At 33.3% G+C, this 21,570-nt stretch overlaps 1 protein-coding gene across 1 annotated transcript; it reads right to left on the minus strand.

Annotated features, from left to right (window-relative positions):
- Positions 1–772: 772 nt before the first annotated feature.
- Positions 773–2,179, minus strand: LOC131662381 (ethylene-responsive transcription factor 3-like). Its single transcript, XM_058932147.1, has one exon. The coding sequence runs from the start codon at positions 1,694–1,696 to the stop codon at positions 1,025–1,027; it is 672 nt and encodes a 223-aa protein (XP_058788130.1). The 5' UTR covers positions 1,697–2,179; the 3' UTR covers positions 773–1,024.
- Positions 2,180–21,570: the final 19,391 nt, after the last annotated feature.

Here is a 21,570-nt window from a genome sequence, read left to right on the forward strand (position 1 = left end):
CAAACAATAAATAAATTATCAATTATCATCACTCCATCTACATCCCTCACCTAACAATTTTCCTTCCCAACCTATCCTTAAAAAAAACTCCTATGTTTCAATTGCTATTTCAACCCTCCAACTACACCATTTATAAAATCAACTACTTATTTCATCCACCTAAAAAAACCTAGCATAAGTAGCGCTAAACTTAAACCAACTCAATAGATAGTTGTGGTTAGACAGATGCATCTGAACAAGTTCGAACCCACGGACATCAAAAAAAAAAAATTATCAAAAGTTTTATCAAACCAATTCAATTGATAGACAGATGCATCTCAAATCTGAACAAGTTCTAACCAATGAAATCAAATGCATTTAGATAGGTCTGAATCCACAACATCCTAGTTGTGCAGAAACATCATCTAAAACATCATCTAAGAATGTTCGAACCCACAAAATCCGAGTTACGGATTGAGACGTACATCAAATACATCTGGACAGATTCGAACCCACGACATACATCAAATACATCTGGGCAGATTCGAACCCACGACATCCCAGCACTAATTCACCTTTAGGAGGAGAAAACCTATCATCAACCATATTACTATACAAAAACAACATAAATTGTATAAAAGTGATTTGAGTCAATGAAGTAGGTGATGCAAAAATAAAGAGCAAAATCATATGAATCTCTAAAACAATAATCATTCTAAGATCTAAAAGATAGATCATAATAATTTCCAGTTTTTCATCTCATAATCCTTCGAAATTAGAGAACAAAAACATGGAAAATAAAATTATGATGATATATAATATAGCCTTTTTTTCATACATCAAAGCAGAAGAGAAGACAAACTCTCACAGAAATTAAGATTATATTACCCATAATCTCATAACCGATCATCAATCATAAATTTCATCTTCATTTTCATTTTTTCCGCATAATAAAAAAAAGGGGAAAAAAGAAAAAGCAAAAAATTAAAGTAAAAAAATTCATAATTTTCTTCACGATCCAATACATCACAGATCTCAATATTCATTAGAGGCAGAGAAGAGTGCAGTGCAGATCCTCACCAAGTCCGATGGCCACGTCAGCATCAGCGTCCTCCAGTGGCGGCGCGTTCAGATCAAACGGCAGCGGCTGACGTTTAAACGAAAGCATCGTAGATGAAGCCGCGTTGTCGTTGTCGGCATCGTCGACAACCGATGATGATGAATCGCAGTCGCTACGGCAGTCTTCAGGAGCCACCGGCGGTGTTCTCGGGTATCGTCTACCAGTAACAACAGACGGCGGTATCGGTGGTCTCACCGGACGTGGACCGCTGAAGGACTCGACAGTACTGCTCATACCACTAGATGTAGGTCTCCGATGATCCTGATAACCATCTCCGGCACCGGCACCCGCACCGGCGTAGAATCTTAATTCGCCGAACGGATTTCCGGCTTCAGGATTTTGATAAAAAGGCTGTTGAAGAGGAAAATTAGTCTTGGCTTTCGCTCCCCGGAGATTTCTGGCGGCGGTGTCGTACGCACGCGCGGCCTCTTCAGCCGTATCAAAGGTTCCAAGCCAAACCCTTGCTTTCTTCAAAGGATCTCTGATCTCAGCCGCGAACCGTCCCCACGGTCTTTTTCTAACCCCTCTGTATCTCGGTTCTTTGAAAAAAACCGGTTCAACCGCCGCCGCAGCAGTTGTTGCACCTCCTCGACCCATCTTCACAGGTTCAATCTTTTTCAAATTCTAAAACAACCCACAAAATCAAATCTGCCAAAAAAAATGCAAAAATTGATAAATCTAAGAAAAAAACCTTTCAAGTTTTTCTCTTTTTTTTTTCTCACAAGAAACTCATATTATCTTCTTCAAACAAGGTTTGATTGATGAGAGAGAGAGAGGAAACTTATGGGTTTTGAAGGGATTGATGGGTTAAAGAAAAGAGGAAGATGGTTATGGTGATGAGATTGAGGAGGAGAATGAGGGAGAGAGATGAAGAGAGAGAAAAAGATGAATGGGTGGTGGTGGGAGAGAGAAAGAGAGATTGTGGTTGAAGGAAAGTAGCATAACAAAAGTTAACAACAATACCATATACACAACAACACCTTCTCTTCTTCTTGTTTCATTTATCTATCTAACTACACAAAAATATATATATATTAATATTCAAAATGGACCTTCTGTTTTCTTTCTTACCTTTCCCTGTGGGTTTCTCTGGCTCTGGCTGTAATTGTAATTACCTTTTCTTTCTCTTGTTTTCACATTTTTATTATTTATTAATTTTTATTTTAATAGGGTGATGGAATTTAGGTGGGTAACGAAAAGACTAGAAGGTCCTTGAGGTGTGTACGCGCAATGAGGTTGGAAGGTGAATGGAAAATGGTTGGTTTCGTGATTCCGTGTGAGTGTGTTTGTGGTGTATTGGTAAGGTCTCTTTCATGATATCACAACTGTTCCTAACTTTTATTTTATTTTTATTTTTTATTATTTATTTTTCTCGATATTTTTTTTTGTTCAGCGTTACAGACGGTAAAAGTAATATGCACGTGGATTCCTTAATTAGATTTACTTGCGTGAGATGAGAAGCAATAGATTTTTTATTTTTATTTTGGACAAGTTTCTACGCCAAATTTTTGTTATAATTAATAAATAATTTTACTACTAAAATAAAAATTTCTTGAATTAATTTTGGATCAATTTTGATATAGATAGAAAATCGCATTGAGTGCGATTTATAGCCATAAAGAATTAATAATTTCATTTGTAATTATCAAATCAGCTTTCTATGGAAGGAAAATATATATTTTTATTAATATTTAAAATAATTAAATAATGTTATGGTATAATAATATAATACGCTCTCAATAATAAATGATAAAAATAAAATACAGCTATATAGATAAGGGTTGGTATTGTTTGAATAAATCATTATATATAGAAATATAAAGTAGGTCTTCACGTTTTATATATAATATTTTAATAATCATACCCCAAAAAAAATATAGTTCTTATACTATTATATAAAAAAAAACTAAAAATATATATTTATTCTGATAACAGATGTTGCTATATATTAAATAGTAGCACGGCATTTTTTCATATGTTTAAGAAATTGTTTATAAGATGATGATAAGAAATCTTATTTCATATAGTTTTAATGCAAAATATGAGAGAGATTTGAGAAAACAAGTAATTAGATTTAAAGTGGTCAATAAAGTTTTGATAGGAAAAAATAAAGTGGTCAATAAATTTCGGTTGTATTTTTAATGGCTCAAGAAGATATATTCAATAACATGTAATTTAAGGAGACTTGTAATATGTATAAATTTATTTTTATTATTGATTGGTTGGGTGGTTAAAGAAATATTAATTTAAATGAAGAGAGATAAATACTGGATTTGTTAGTAATATGGAAAGAAAATTTCTCACCCTACCCCATAATATTTAGGCGCACCATCGGAATGACAATTTTGTTATCGTGCTTCTGTAAATGGATCTCTGGAAGCACATTTTTTGAGATGTAATCGAATCGGTTTGAACCGGTTTTTGATCAAAAAAGGTCCGAACCAATAATATCTTCATTGGTTTGGTGTGGTTTGGCTTTTAACATTTTTCAAAAATAGAACCGAACCAAACTATTCGGTTTGGGTTGGTTCGGTTGATCTGTTTTTAATATTTTTTCAAACATTATATTCATCAATATATTTTCCAATATTATATTTTTCGGTATATTTTATGCTATTATTTTTTAAAATAATACATTTCATGTCATTTATTTCATGCTCTAATTTTTCAAACAACTTACAGGTTGCACTTAATCCATATATGAAACAATGACATAGTTTCATTGCATAATGAAATAAATTCACTATAAAAGTTGAATCTTGACATCGGAATGTTAGAAATAAATTTGAAAGTTTAACAAATAGAACACAGAAAAACACACATCAATTAATATGTTTCCACCTTAAATACACATAAAATCTATTTTGTAACAAGACTAGAAGGAGTTTTGTTGAAGAAGAAATTAGAAAGGTAAAAAAAAAATATGAAAATTAACGAAGAGAATTTGAACCCAAAGAAATATACCATAACATACCATAGTGGCAATAGTGAGAGCAACATTTAAGGTAGACAACTAGAGAAGTAGTTTAGTGAGAGCAAGTTTTTGTGACTTATGGTTTTTACTTTATATGTTTTGGAGTTTAGTTTTAAATGCGGGTTTTGTTTAAAAGAAGAAAGTGAAAACAAAGATGGAAAATGGTTGAAAGGTACAAAATTTGAGCTCAATGAAGGGTGGAATAAAGGATTTAGAGCGTCATTATTTCTATTGGTTCAGTTCATCGGTTTGGCGGTTCTTAAAAACTAAAATCGAGAATCGAACCAAACCACATCAGTTTTTATTGGTTCGGTTCGGTTTTAGAACCGAACCACAAACAATCGGTTTTATTTCGGTTTGGTTTGGTTTGGATTGTCGTAGATGCATCTACGGAAAATCCCTGAACTGATTTTATGTGTATTTTCTCCCCATATACACTAGTTTATTACACTTCCGTAGATGCATTTACGGAAGAAATCAATTTTTTTTCAAAATATGGGGTGTTTCCGGAGATCCATCTACGGAAGCTGGGGGCAAAAATGAAAAATTCTATAGTGTGTAAGAGATCCATGGGGTTGGATGAGAAATTTTCTATGGAAATTCTATGATGAATCACAACTAACCAGTGAATGCTTAAAAAACTAATAATAGACCGTGATCGAGAAACATAAAGGATAATATTAATATAAAAATATTTTTCAAAATAAAAATATGAAAAACAAATAAAGTATTAAAAAGTAATACATAAATATTATTTTAAATATATTTTATAATGAATTAAAATAAATAAATAAAATTGGATAAAAAGTATTAAGGTATTTTGTACAAATTCTAATGATTGTTGTAACACCCCAATTCTACCCCGCAATTATAAGCAAAAATCATAGTACATTTAAAAATATTCATCAAGCGATGGGATATCACATTTCGACTTAACCAAACAAACATACTTATATTTCATTTAACAAAGATACATAACATTCGGAAATAAAACTTTATCCAACAACTTCCAATTTCTACTTATAAACATCTTTCAATTCAACTTAAAACAAATGTCATCATGGAATACAACAATTAAATAATAACGACTATTCCCCCGAATGCTACGTATCAGAGCAATGGACACCAACTCGACTTGCCATAAAGCAAGAAAAAGACTTCACATCAATAACCTCGAACATCCACGACTAATCTTGAATACCTGCCCATTTCCCATGGTAGGGGAAATATCAGCAAAGGGGAGATATCTTACAATATAAAGGAATGCATGATAAATAATATAGGAGGTATAGATCATACATAATTTCACCACTTCGCATCACATAACATCTTACAACAATTTTCATCGCAAAACAAACTTACCAATATAATACAACTTTTAAAACGACAACAATGTTATTAATCAATTAAGACAACATATTCAAATTCACAATTACACTATCATCATGTTACAACAAACATATCATCGTCTCAACAATTCAAATCACATAATTAACTTATGAAATGGCAACAATGTCAACAATGACAATATATGCAATTCACAAGTAAGATTCCAACACATCACGACAAACATCTCATCATCACGTCACAACAAACATCTCATCATCTCAACAATACAAGCGCAATTCAAATGCAATTCAATGTGACTCGAATGTGACTCAAAGTTATCCAAATGCATGTGGTACCATTTGGAGTAAAACTCCCACGTCTCAAAATTTGCCATTGGGCACACGTCGCTATTTGCCATTAAGGCCTCGTCGCTCTTTCCATTAAGGCCATGTCTCTCTTATGCAATGAATGCAACATCCACACAAACACAACATAAACACAAATATCGACTAAACACCATCATCTAAATCACCATCGAACATTATCAATATAATGTCGAACTTCAACAACAACAAAATCATCATCATTCATAAGAATGCATCACTTTACTTCATAATACGTCACAATTACAACTTATCGACATTGACAGTTGGGTCTACGACAACAACAACAAATTCCACATACTAGCACAACGACAACAAATTCATCATGTTATCACAACAACAACGAATCCATCTAGTTAACAACAAACATCAACAATTCATCTTATTACCAACAATTCAAGTAATCATCATGACATATTATATTCAACTTCATATATATTGTTAATTCATCACATGGCATCATCATCGACTCATACATATCAAATACGCACAATTAATTGCATATAGCATACCACATCTTTATCGACTCGTACATATCAATACGCACAATTAATCGCATATAGCATACAACATCTTTATCGACTCGTACATATCAATACGTACAATAGCAACAACAACAACCTATCATTACTATTCATAGTAAGGTGTTGCATCTCAACTACATCTTCACGGCATACAAACAATCACAAAGCATTCATCATCACAACAATTAGCATATAATCATTCACACTCATCATGAATAACATATCACATATCATGCCAACATTATTATTATCAATCAACATCAATTCACATATTACATAGATACGATTCAAGTAACATGTTATCACTCACCTATATATCATACTCATAGTATTCACCAATTCAACATCTCATTATACATGTAGTAAACAATTTCCAATACATGTGTGCACATCCTTATCAATTCATTACGGTATACGATATGAATAACTTACAACGTATCATATCAACACATGTTATTCACATTTCATCAAGCCATAACACATATTCACATACATACATGTTATTAAAACAGCCTCATCATAATTAAGTCATCAAATACTAACATAATCTATCCTATCATATAGATAATTAAATTAGCTTCTTAACGCTTCGAACGGCGCATAAAACGGAGTTACGGATCAAAAGATACATCATTTCAAAGTTTGAACCAATTTTGCACAAACAGGTCCACTTAGCCGCCTTCAAGCGGCTAGGGACAGTAGCGAACCTTTGCTGAGCTCCGCTTAGCAGACCACCAGCGCGCTTCAAGCGGGCTAGAGATCCGCTTAGCAAGCTCACGAATTTTTCCAAATTTAACAACATCCGCTTAGCGAGCCTGAGCCCGCTTAGCGGACGCGCGATTATACAAAAAATAACAGAGCGAACAGACCTGCATAATTCCACTTCCACCATCCAAAACTCATTCCAAATATCAATTAAACACATATAATCACAACATCTAACATCATTCATTATAAATCATCATTCAAAACATGTTTTCAACCACAAATTCATGCAATTTCATCATAAACCCTAACAATACAAAACTATGAAATTGAAAGGTTAAAGGTTGGACATAATTCATAACATCATCCACTCAACTAAACCTCTAATAATACATCAAATTCTCAGCAAACCATTTACCAATTTTGAACATTCATCAACATTGCAATTCTTCACACATTCATGGATTCCAATTATGAGACCTAACTTCTACCATACCCATCATCATGTCAACCCTTAGATAGTAAGAACCCCACCCTTACCTTGGCAAAAGCTTCTCCTTCTTCAATGGAGTCATTCCTCTTCATGCCATAGCTTTCCTCTTTCTTCCCTTCTTTCTCTTCTTTCTCTTCTTTCTCTTCTTTTTCCAAATGAGAGTTATGTCTCTAAAACCCTAACTCTCTTACTATCCTTCTTTTCTTAATTGGGTTTAACCCACAATCCAATCTCATTGTGTTATATTTCTTCCACTTAAGCCCAATTCATAATATTCCTCTAATTACTCAATTAAGCCAAACACACATAAATAAATAATCACATAACATAACAAATATTATTCCCAATAATATTCTACGACTACAATTGATCCGTAACGCAATTCATACCATCTCGCAATTGTATTCCTCCGACTAATCCGACCACAACTTAACTGCTCAAATCAACATATTAATCCAATTACGCCTTTAGAATAATACCGATAAATCCCGACTTCAACTAATTCCATCGAATAAAGAAAAAAAATTAAAATAACCATGTTTAATAAAAAAAAATACAGAAAAAACCAAGTTTTCGGGGTATTTACCAAACTGTCTAGGTTTGGGACCCCAGATAAGTGGATACGCCAAATGAAATGGCGTATAAGTGTAGGTTTCTAGTGCATACGCCAAACCATTTGGCTAACACCACAATTAAGGGTGTTTGCGCCAAATGGAATGGCGCATAAGTTTAGGGTTTTGCCCTAATAGCCAAACCATTTGGCGCATAAGGCCAATCCTTTTTTTTTCATTTTTTTTATTTATTTTAGTTAAGATTTGTTAATATATTTATTTTTAAAATTCCATTTTTATTTTATTTGTTAAGATATATATATAAATAAATTTTCAAAATATTTTTTTAGTCTAAAAAATTGACATTTTGTAAACTGAAAATGTAACATCGATTTCAATATAATAAAGAAACGAAACATCGATTACAAATAATTAGAGAAACGATACAATTGATTAAAGAAAATACAACAAAATGATCAATGGCGTCCATCACCAAGATAGCCATCCGTTCCGCAATTTCGTCTTGTTATGACACGTTTACCGCGATCGTTGATCCCGCCGCGAATATTGGCACCACCCCTTTCCCTAGCTCTACCCCTACCCCTGCCCCTTTGTGCTTCTTGCTGGGTTTGTGTCACTGGGCTTGGAAGTGGGATGTCTCGTGGGTCGCTGTCTATGAATTCGTCGACGCCCCCATAATTATCCGGAAAACCGCTGTTGTAAAGTCGGTTACCCATCCCCTCAAACGTGTTAAGTCGTGGTGGTGGAGTGGGTTGGGAAAAGACTTCAGGTTCGTAGCATCCAGCAGCACTAGAACTACCCTGATTAAAGCCGAATTGGTTTGACGGTGTTGCATAGCCAGAGGGGGTGCCACGGTGAGAGGATTCACCATGAGGACCATCGTCGGGACTTAGATGAAGGCTAGACGAACCGGGAGTAAGGTTTTGGCCGAATGCCCTTGTGGATCCTGCAAACGCTGCAAATCCGAATGGTTGTGATTGGGTCTGATATTGGTCCGAGGAATGATGGTGGTCTTCATATTCTTGTAATGGTTGAGACTGGGATTGGAAAATATTTGATTGTCGGTAGTTGCGGGCGGAACGGGATGGAGTACTGAAAAGATTTTGTTGTTGTTGCTGGAGTTGTTGTTGTTGTTGCTGTTGTTGTTGGAGTTGTTGTTGCTGTAGTTGTTGGCGTTGTTGTAGGTGTTGTTGTTGTCGTTGTTGTTGCCGTAGTTGTTGTTGTTGTTGTTGTTGTTCCTCTTTCGGTTGTTGTTGTTGTGGCAAGATGTAGTTGTGTGCACGGGGATCAATTAAATAGAACGGAGCTGCAATAAACAAGTTAGGGGATGTAGCTGTACGATACCAACTCATGTATTCGGGGGACGGTTTCATTTCATGGTCACTGACGGGGAAGTTCAGGACATACTGGCGACGGTCCTTCCACATCTGGCGGTGATCGGGTGCAAAATTCTTCCAGTTTTGGTGTGTCCATTGATGGTTAACTCTTCTGAGGTGCCACACTCCCAAGTCAACTGGAGGGTCGGGTATACGTTGACGCATTCCGAACTGTAGCATGACCCGGTCACTTTGATGCATTTCTATGATGTTGTACCGGATTAGGCAACACTTTGTCGTCCAAATTTCTGCATCCTGAGCTCTAGGCTCATACTCGCATTCGAGATACGGTCGCCATATGAACTGCATGCATGAGAGTTATACATTATTTCGGGAAAAATTATTTATAAAAAATACTCTAATAAAAAAAGAAAAGGATTAGAGATAATACTTGATGGGGTCCTAGGTGATCAATTAGCGTGCGGTACATTGTGATATTTGACTGCGGATTTAGTGTGAAGTCCATTTTTTTCACACAAAATCTGCAACGAAAATATTATGATTTAGTTAGAATGGAGTAGAATGTGTACGAAAAAAACGGTATACTAAAAACTTACCTCAGCGCATACGAAAAGGTCCAGCTGCCATTGTTAACCGGGGCCAGTATGGGCATCCTCCACCACCCCCACACCTGCACCAACAGGGCGCATCCATAGAATGTGCAAGAATCAGCTCTTGAGTTCTTGCACAGTGATTGGTACACCATAGCCAGCATTGCAGACCCCCAGCTATATAGACCAACCCTAGTAAAATCCATTAGTAGACGAAGATACATAAAGTTAACAGTGTTACCAGTGCTATCTGGGAACAAAACGTTTCCAATTAGCAAGAGTAGGTAGCACCTAGTTTTTTGAAGTATGGTCTCTTGGGGAGACGCATCATCCAAGTGAAACCGATCATAATACTCCCTTAACCTCTTAAGGTTAACACCTTGCCCCCTAGCACCAACTGCCCCCTCTATCAAGTCTATGCCAATTGCCTGAAAGCATAAGGAATTCGCCTGCATGACACATCCATTAATTGCCTTACCGTCAACTGGAAGGCCTAGCAACATATGAACGTCCTCCAGGGTGATGGTGCACTCCCCTGTTGGAAGATGGAATGTGTGTGTCTCCGGCCTCCAGCGTTCTAGCAAAGCAAGAACAAATTTGTGGTCAATAGAAGACTCGGCAATTCTACTAATCAGTCCGAAACCAGCAACGTCCAAGTATGGTCTAATGCGGTCGTCCGGAGCTATGATCGAGTGACTACGAGTGCGAAAACATTGAGCGTTCTAAAAATAGTATGTATGCCAAAAAAATTCAGTTAGTTAATCACAGACTTAAATGCAATAATATTAACGTAATACTAAAATACTTACAAAGGTAGCGATGTTCTCGGGGTTTCCTCTGTGTGTATCACCCATTGTTAGGAGAGACATGGTTGAAGGATGAAAATTTGGAAGTTGATTGCAATAGGATTCTTGTGAGAGTAGATGAGTGAAAATGGTGCGAATTCTGCAGACTTCTAAGTGGTTTATATACTCATGAGGCAAAAACGGTAACAAGCTGCATGCTGGACATGTCAACACTTCCATAGTTGCTAGGTGTTGCTTTTGCAGAAATTGTTGGCAGGCATGCAGGCTAACTTTCGGTGACAAGACATGGTAACATGCATGCAGCTCATAACTAGGTGACAGCTCGGGTAGCATGCATGCAGCTCATAACTAGGTGACAGCTCGGGTAGCATGCATGCAGTAGTAGGAAGAATCGTGCCATGAATCTTATCAGGAATCTTATCAGGAATCGGATCAGAAAATGATTCAGACGCATGCTAGGTTACAGTAACTCGTTTCGGACGCATGCAGGTGGGGACCATGTGGGGCCAAGAGGGGTCCACATATAGTACATATGCGCCAAATGATTTGGCTTTTTTTTTAAAATTCCTTCTTATGCGCCAAACCATCTGGCGCCTTCCTGTTAAGCATATCACTAATGCGCCATTTCATCTGGCACATTAGTATAACCATTTTTTTTAAAATTAGGGTTTACGTTTTTGTCTAGTGGATGAAACCCTAGATGAAACCCTAATTGTGATACAGACCTAAGGCAAGGCGTCCGTCCCTCTATAAATTAGGGTTTCTTGTGTGCATTAGTACACACAAAAAAAAATGAGATCACGAATAAGGCCAGATAGCACGCATCGGACTTCTGAGCCTCCACCACCTGTGAGGCGTTTGGACTATCAACCAGACTTTCGTCGAAGGAACGGATACGTTATTTTCTCTACCGTCAAACCTCCCATGCAGGTAATGTTTTGGAATATCCATTCCATGGACCAGCTTAAGAGAACCATCCTTAGGTTTTTGGACGGGGAGTACAGTCCAGGCGAACAAATCAGATCTATCAAGAGACTTAGAACAAGGGGTGGTGTTTTTCTAGAAAGACAACGTTGGTGGGAGACTATGAAAGACGACATCCAATGTACTCGAATGATGGAGGACAGAGAAGACATTGTTTTAACCGTTGTAATATCCTAGACACCGCAATTTCTTTATCATTTCAGTAACTTCTGTACCGTTCAATTAAATGCTCTTAGCATATTTCAATGAAATGATTTTTTATTGTTACAAGGTTTCCAATTATTATATAAGTTATTAATAATTAACACAATTTTTTAATTCTGTATTTCACCCGCTATAAATAGAGGTGTGTGTGTGGAGTTGAAGGACTAACTCTTCTTTCATTCTTACTGCAAACACCAAAAAATGAACTCAGTTTGGGCTGTGGTCTTCTTTGAAGAAGGTAGTCACATGCGGGTTTGCCTTAACCCCCATTGGAATTTCCAGAGAATTGTTAGAGCCATCAACACTGGGTTTCGTCAGGTGGATGGTCCGACCAGGAAAGTTAAGCAAATAGATTACCGATGTCCATACATTACGTTGACGGATAATAACCCTGAAGGCACGTACATGTATTATTGGGATCGTGTGAAAGACGATGTGGACGTGGATCTAATATTTTGGACACACAGTGGAGAAGTTAACCGAGGCGTTGAAAATCCCCTCGTTCTTGCAGTGATACTTGAGTAGTTTAGATTAAGTGTTGTTTTATTTGTTGCAATGAGTGAGCGTGTACTACCAGTTGTTCTGTGTTATTTTCTTTTTTTGCAATGTAAGATCGTGATTCACCGGTTGTTTTGTGTTGTCAACGCCGGATCATTGAATTAAATTAAACGTGGTTGTTGTGTTAGTTGTTGTCGTCTGAACATCAATACATATAATTATTAATTAATATATATATATATATATATATATATATATTTATTAACTAAAATATATATACATAATTATTAATTATATATATAACAGATAATATATATAATTAATAATACATAACTGAATTTATGTATACAGTAAAATATAATTATTAATTCAAATATATATAATTATTAATTAATATATATATATATATATATATATATATATATATAATTATTAAAATATGTTTATATATATATACATACCTAGATCAGCGTGTCTGTCTTTTATAATCAATTCAGAATCTTGTGGCAGACCTAGATCAATGTGTCTGTCTTTCATAATCAATTTAGAATCCTTTGGTAGACCTAGATCAGTGTGTCTGTCTTTTGTGTTGTCAACGCCGGATCATTGAATTAAATTAAATGTGGTTGTTGTGTTAGTTGTTGTCGTCTGAACATCAATTACCCTAACGGATATGTGCGATAACTAAAATACATAATTATTAATTATATACATAACTGAATTTATATATACAGTAAAATATAATTATTAATTCAAATATATATAATTATTAATTAATATATATATATATATATATATATATATATATATATAATTATTAAAATATGTTTATATATATACAGACCTAGATCAGTGTGTCTGTCCTTTATAATCAATTCGGAATCTTGTGGCAGACCTAGATCAGTGTGTCTGTCTTTCATAATCAATTTGGAATCCTATGGTAGACCTAGATCAGTGTGTTTGTCTTTTGTGTTGTCAACGCCGGATCATTGAATTAAATTAAATGTGGTTGTTGTGTTAGTTGTTGTCGTCTGAACATCAATTACCCTAACGGATATGTGCGATAATTAAAATACATAATTATTAATTATATACATAACTGAATTTATATATACAGTAAAATAAAATTATTAATTCAAATACATATATATATATATATATATATATATATATATATATATATATCTATAATTATTAAAATATGTTTATATATATACATACCTAGATCAGTGTGTCTGTCTTTTATAATCAATTCGGAATCTTGTGGCAGACCTAGATCAGTGTGTCTGTCTTTCATAATCAATTTGGAATCCTTTGGTAGACCTAGATCAGTGTGTCTGTCTTTTGTGTTGTCAACGCCAGATCATTGAATTAAATTAAATGTGGTTGTTGTGTTAGTTGTTGTCGTCTGAACATCAATTACCCTAACGGATATGTGCGATAATTAAAATACATAATTATTAATTATATACATAACTGAATTTATATATACAGTAAAATATAATTATTAATTCAAATACATATATATATATATATATATATATATATATATATATATATATGTGTGTGTATATATATATATAATTATTAAAATATGTTTATATATATATATATACATACCTAGATCAGTGTGTCTGTCTTTTATAATCAATTCGGAATCTTGTGGCAGACCTAGATCAGTGTGTCTGTCTTTCATAATCAATTTGGAATCCTTTGGTAGACCTAGAACGGTATGTAATCACTTGTAAGACACCCATATATAAGACACCCAATATTTTCTAAAGATTACAACTCACACTAGCAATTTTGCCTAATCTGACTTCATCTTAAAACACCCACACACTTCCCCGTCGAAATGGCTTCATCTTCCCAGTACCTTGTGCATGTCCATCTAAACGGTGAGACTTACTCTCATGAAATAGCAGGTTTTGTGATGAGAAACACTCAGGTTGTTCCATTTTTGCTAAGCAAAAGAGCAAACTTTTCGTACTTCATTCAGCGACTATACGCTAAGATTGCAATGGGTCCTATTGCAAACGTTTTTTACCAATGTCCCTCTTTCAATGACGACAACACCGTCAAGTTTTATGAGATGGAGATTGCCACTGACGAAGACCTGCAAGATATGTTTACAACCCACGAATACTCTGGCTTGGATTCCATCGAGTTGTGCGTTACTCTACAGGTTGGGACACAAGAAACTCAGATTGTCCAGTCACAAGTTATAGACCCACCAGTCAACGAGCAAGAAGAAGTTGATGTCATAGACGAGGAAGAAGAAGATCTGGAAACTGAATTTGACGACATGGTCAACGAGGAATCCAACGACGAGCAACAAACGTTGGTGCCTCCAGCTCATGTGTACGCACCTCCAACACATATGAGTAACCTGAACCTAGAAGGTGACGAACCATCATCCGACATCTTCTTCACACCGTACATCCAAACTGACGATGAATTAAAGGAAGGAGACAAGTTTCCCTCTAAGGAGTCTTGTCTTAGAACAATAAAAAAATGGCACATGGCGCACAATGTTGATTTTGAAGTAGATCGTTCAAACCTGGAACGGTATGTAATCACTTGTAAGAATCCAGCGTGTGGCTTCAGACTGTTGGCTTCTTATAGGAAGAGAAGTAATGCATGGAAAATAGGGTCGATTACGCAGCAACACACGTGTGTAAACCCTAACACTTCCCAGGATCATACGAAACTCAATGCCGATCTCATCTGTCAGGAGATCTTGCCTCTAATAAGCTCTGATCCGTCTCTGAAGGTCAAAAATATTATCTCGCATATCGTTACAACCTTCAACTACACTCCATCTTACAGAAAGGTGTGGGTTGCAAAAACAAAGGCAATTGAGACAGTCTACGGCAACTGGGAGGAGTCATACAACATTCTTCCCCGATACCTCAATGCGCTACACAGTTACGCACCTGGCACTGTTACTATTCTAGAGACACTGCCCGCGCATGCCCCGGATGGAAACCCTGTCCAAGGAAATGGAATATTCCATCGGCTTTTTTGGGCGTTCAAACCTTGCGTACGGGGATTTGCACATTGTAAACCCATACTTCAAATTGATGGGACATGGTTATACGACAAATACAAAGGAACCATGCTCATGGCGGTTGCACAAGACGGGAACAGCAACATATTTCCAGTGGCGTTTGCAATCGTCGAAGGTGAAACTGCGGCGGGTTGGAGTTTCTTTCTAAGGAACCTCCGAGAACATGTTGCTCCTCAGCCTGACATATGTTTAATCTCTGATAGGCACGCTTCCATAGAGAGTGCTTATAATAATCCAGCAAACGGATGGCATGACCCCCCTTCAAAACACGTCTATTGTATTCGCCACATCGCTCAGAACTTCATGCGGGAGATCAAGGACAGACATCTAAGAAAGGCCTTGGTCAATGCTGGTTATGCATTGACCCAACCCACATTCCAGCATTATCGGAGTGAGATTGTAATGACAAATCCAGAGGCAGGTAGTTGGGTAGATAACCTTTCTAGGGAGAAATGGACAAGGGCTTACGACAAGGGCGTGCGATGGGGCCATATGACGACAAATCTCGTGGAATCCATGAATGGCGTTTTCAAAGGCATTCATAACCTTCCAATCACAGCACTAGTGGAGGCTACATACTTTAGGATGGCTTCACTCTTCTCAACGAGAGGCAGGAAATGGGGTGATGTTAGGCAATCTGGTCAACTATTAAGTGATAGTTGCATGAAATTTATGCAACAGCAATCGGCAAAAGCGAACACTCATCAAGTAACTTCTTTCGACCGATTCAATCGACGTTCAGTGTGCGCGAGACAATTGACCACAATGAGGGATTGCCAAGACAACAATATAGGGTTCTTCTGGACGAAGATTGGTGCGACTGTGGAAGGTTTCAAGCTTTTCGTATGCCTTGCTCGCACGTCATAGCTGCATGTGCGTATGCGCACCGCGACGCTAAATCACTACTGTCTCCGATTTACAAGACTCAGACATTGCTCAGAGTTTACAGTGTTGCGTTTCCTGTGGTGGCCAAGGAGGATTACTGGCCTGAGTATGATGGAGAGGTAGTTTGGCACAACGACGCAATGCGGCGAAAGAAAAAAGGGCGTCCCAATAGTACACGGATTAGAACCGAAATGGATGTCCACGACAAAATGGAATGAAAATGCAGCATTTGTCGTCAGGTGGGGCACAATAGAAAAAGATGCCCTAGTCGTGGCTCAACCTCGACGCAAGTTTAATCTACTCTGTATTTTTTTTAGGACAATGTAACAGTTACGCTTACCACCTCTTGTAACCTTTCCTCCGTCTTTAATCAATAAATTGTGCTTTAGTGAAAAATCGAAATCGACAACGCAAACATTATTTAGGGTAAGAGAATCTTTAACGAACTTGAATTATCAGACGTTTTTACGAATATACAAGGCCGGAATAAAAAACGGTACGCGAAAATACCCGAATAGGGTTAATTTTGGAAAAAAAAAGGGAGAACACATAGGAGCCAAACCATATGGCGCCTATGTGTTGAAGCATGGCCTTATGCGCCAAACCATATGGCTTGCAAATTCTTGCCCTAATTTTTGGCCTAATGCGCCAAATGGATTGGCTTGTGAGACATGCATGCGCCATTTCATTTGGCGCATTCACTTCCAGTCGGTCCCAAACCTAGACAGTTTGGTAAATACCCCGAAAACTTGGTTTTTTCTGTATTATTTTTATTAAACATGGTTATTTTAATTTTTTTTTCACGAATAAATCCTTGATTAATTTAATTAAATAATTAATTAAATACGGAGCGTTACAATTGCCATCTCTATTTTTTTCGGTAATAAAGAAGAACGAAGTCCGAAAGAAAAATTATACAGGAATTAATGTAAGACCTAAAACTCCTAAAAAGTCATCCTCTAATAAAGTAACAAGGAAATTAAGCCAAACTAATGTTCTTTAACTTTAAATATAAGTACAGTAATTTCTTACAAACTTTAAAAAAAAAAGTCAATACATTTAATAGATTTGAAGATATAATTTGCATATTTCTAATAAAAATATGAAAATAACAATAAATATTAAAATATTTTGCTGATATAATTTAAACTTCATTTTTTATTTTTTATAAAATGAATTGATTAATTAATTTATTTTTATTATAAATATTTAATTCATAATAAAATATATTATATGAAATTTATGCAATATAAATTAATAGTATAAATTAAAAATAAGATTTTAGAATAGAGACCACAGAACAAACTTTTAAAATATATACTTTCTCTTATTATAAATTCATAAATTTTTGCACGTGTTTAAAATAATAAATTCAATTAATTTAATTATTTTATTAATCTTTTCTTATCATCCATAATCTTTTTCTTATATTTAAAAAATAATTAATAAATTTAATAAATTTATTTTGTTTATTAATCTTTCAAAAATATCATTTATATATCAACAAGTATAATCAATTTTAATAATGATTAGAGGGAATATGAATGATTTTCTTTAATTATAATCAATTTTATAAAATTTATTTATTTAAAATCAATTGCAAAATCAATCAATCACTAGTAGTATAGAATTTACTAAATTTTATTTACGTTAAGAAGTTGATCTTTATATTTATTGGCCGAAATAATTTAATATAATATTGTTGGAAATTATAAAATGAACATTGATTTTCATATAAACTCAAATTATTAAATAACTATAAAAAAAGCCTCGTAAAATAGACAAAAAAAAATTAACATTTGAAAATAAGGATTTGTTTGTCAAGTAAAAATAATAGTTGATTAAAATAAATTTGATATTGTGTCGATAGTGATTCGTGACATAAAACATTTTATTATTATATTTATGTATTTTATCATCAATCAATCCTCTAATAATTTAGAAATACAATAGTGTTGAAGATATGGTACCAAAAAACTTATAAAGACCTAAAAATTTATTTTATTTTAATTAAATTTTAGTGATAAGTTAATACTAGTTAATTAAATATTTTTATCTAATAAATAAATGTGCAACATTTTCAATTTTAAAAATTTCAAAAAGTTAAATATTAATAATAATAATACTAATATATTATTATTAAATAATAAGAAATAATAGTAATAAATATTTATTATTAATATTGTGTTATAAAATAAGGAGAAAGAAGATAAAAGAGAAGAGAGAAAGATGAGAACAATTCTATATTTTTTTCACTGGTGTATTTCTACAAAGAGATTGATCCTATTTATAGGACAATATCCAAACAATATAATAAATACAAATGGTTATAAATAAGGAATAAAATCATTGAAAACAAATATCCAATTATTCATAACACTCTCCCTTGGATGTTTGTTTTGGATATGCCTCGTTAAAACGTTTACTAGAAAAAATCCAGTGGGAAAAAATCTAGTGAAGTGACTCATCTTGTTTCAAATATATAATTTAGAATTGATGATCTCATAAGTATCAACCATATAATTAACTTTAGACGTTTAAATAATGGATCTTCGGGTCCATTTTCTTTTTATGAATATATATTACATGATATTCCATATCAATTTTAATAATATATGTGATACTTATATAGGAATTTCTAAAATAATCCAGAAAACAAGATCTTAGTCTAATTAGTTGAGAAAATAATTTCACAAACTTTTGGTTGTGAGTAGAGACATATGCATGATCTTTTAGTCGATGCAACAATCAATGTCATAAAAACTCAATTTCTCAAATTTTTCTTTGAAAACACACAAACTTATTAGATTGAAGAAACTTCTGATTCTTCAAAACTAATTCTCGCATCATAATACATTCTAGATGACCAAACCAATTTTGCCAACAATTCTCACATCATAATACATTTTAAATGACCAAACCAATTTTGCCGACCGTTCACTTAAGTGTGATATGTAAACTTCTAGTTTACTTTAATACTTATGTTTATATTCTTCTAAGTTGTTTCAATCCATAGTAAATAAAAAAATTATTTATATAAACTATATTTTTAAAAATGGATGGCATATAATTTAATTAAAATTTTGAAATCTAAATAAAAAAATAAAATTTTATAAATTTTGATAATAATCATGTAGTACTTAAATCATATTACTACAATTTTCTTACGCTTTATGTATATATATTGTAGAGTACAAAAACTATTCAACAAATATAAATAACTCTAAATATTTTATGCAAGAATTATAATAAAATTAAACAAAAGAAAAATATATGTATATTATAAAATGCGTTATTTTTAAGGAAATAATTTATTCAATCAAATCACCATTAAGAATTATCTTCACAATATAAAAATTTAAAAAATAAATATCTAACATACAGAAGAAATTCATTTTATATTTAGGCGATTTGTTTTATTTATATTTTTATAAAACACACTAATAACAATAACGCAAATTGATAACAAATTCATAACCTTTAATTATCAAATAAATACTTGTCAATCTTAATAAAATAGTCACAAAACTATAACATTCTCTTGTAAAATAAATATTAAATTAATCACATTAATTTTGTCAATCAATAACTTATAACAAATTAATAACATTTAGTTTTGAAATATATATTTTTAAATATTAATAAATTTACAATCATGAATGTTTTTTAAGTAGTTATTCAGGATTTCAATCATAAATATTTTATTAATAAAAATAATAATATTTTTTATGGGATTTTTTTAAATATTATTTATACAATCTTTCTGGGATTCTTTAATAATAATAATAATATTTTCAATAAACTTTAGCATTATTAATTTAATCCTTATGGATTCTTTAATATTATTGATACAATCCTTCAGGGATTGTTTAACATGATTGATATAATTCATATAGAATCCCTGAAATAATTATTTTTAATCAATCATCAAAGGATAATCATTCTTTGATTAATGCATAATGCATAAAATAAATTATTTTGAACAATTCTTTAGGGATCATTTATAATAAATTATAATATATATAATTTCTTTTTCCGAGAGCTAGATCATAGATCTGATATATACAATTCTTATATAAATATGAGTCTTTTCTGGATGTATGCAATTCTTTAAGAACATTTGAACACTAACTTTGTTATAATCTTTGACATGTTCTTTATAGTTCATGATAAAAAAATTATTCAATGTGAATATTTTAAAAAACTCATGTAAACCAATGTATGGTAAATGCTTAGTTCTTCAGAATTCAACAATAATTTTTTTTTCTTTTGAAAATTTTCAAGAACTCAATCACAAATCTTATACGAAGTTCTTTAGAAACCCAATCACAAATGCAGTTCTTCAGGAACTCAATCACAAATCTTTTTATTAATAAAAATAATAGTATTTGTAAATCTTTAGTTATTCAAGAACTATAAAACAAATTTATTATTTTTTTCTATCCTCGGTTATTCATGAACTATAAAACAAATTCATAATTTCAAATTCATTTATCCTTCAGGATACTTTATATGTTCTTCAGGAATTATATAAGAAATTCATTATTTTGCTATCCTTCAGGGATGCTTTATATGTTCTCCAGGAACTATATAAGAAATTCAATATATTTCGATCCTTTAGGGATGTTTTATATGTTCTTCAGGAACAATATAAGAAATTCAATATTTTTTGAACTTTTAGGATGTTTCGTATGTTCTTTAGGAACTATATGACAAACTCATTACTATCCTTCAGAGTTATTTGTTAAGTTTTTCAGGAACTATATAAATAATTTGTTTTGCTATCCTTTAGGGATTCTTAATAAGTTTTTCAGGAACTATATAAATAATTTATTTTGTTATCCTTCAAGGATGCTTCATAAGTTAATAAGATATAATATCATATCGGATCGCGACTTTACGTGTCTATTAGTCGGAAGACTGCAAGTGCACAGTCGTGTCGTGTAGTTTTAAAAGATATCAAATCCACAGGGACTATAAATCGATCTACCGTTATCTAAAGTTACTATGTAAAGCTAAGGCTAAGAATATTTGGATTGTTTATAAGGGGAAACTAAAATCTTAAATCTAGATAAAATATAAATGCGCGGATATCGGTATGTAATTCGTCTAACTTA

This window comes from Vicia villosa, linkage group LG3 (assembly GCF_029867415.1).
Source record: "Vicia villosa cultivar HV-30 ecotype Madison, WI linkage group LG3, Vvil1.0, whole genome shotgun sequence".
NCBI classification, from domain to species: Eukaryota; Viridiplantae; Streptophyta; class Magnoliopsida; order Fabales; family Fabaceae; genus Vicia; species Vicia villosa.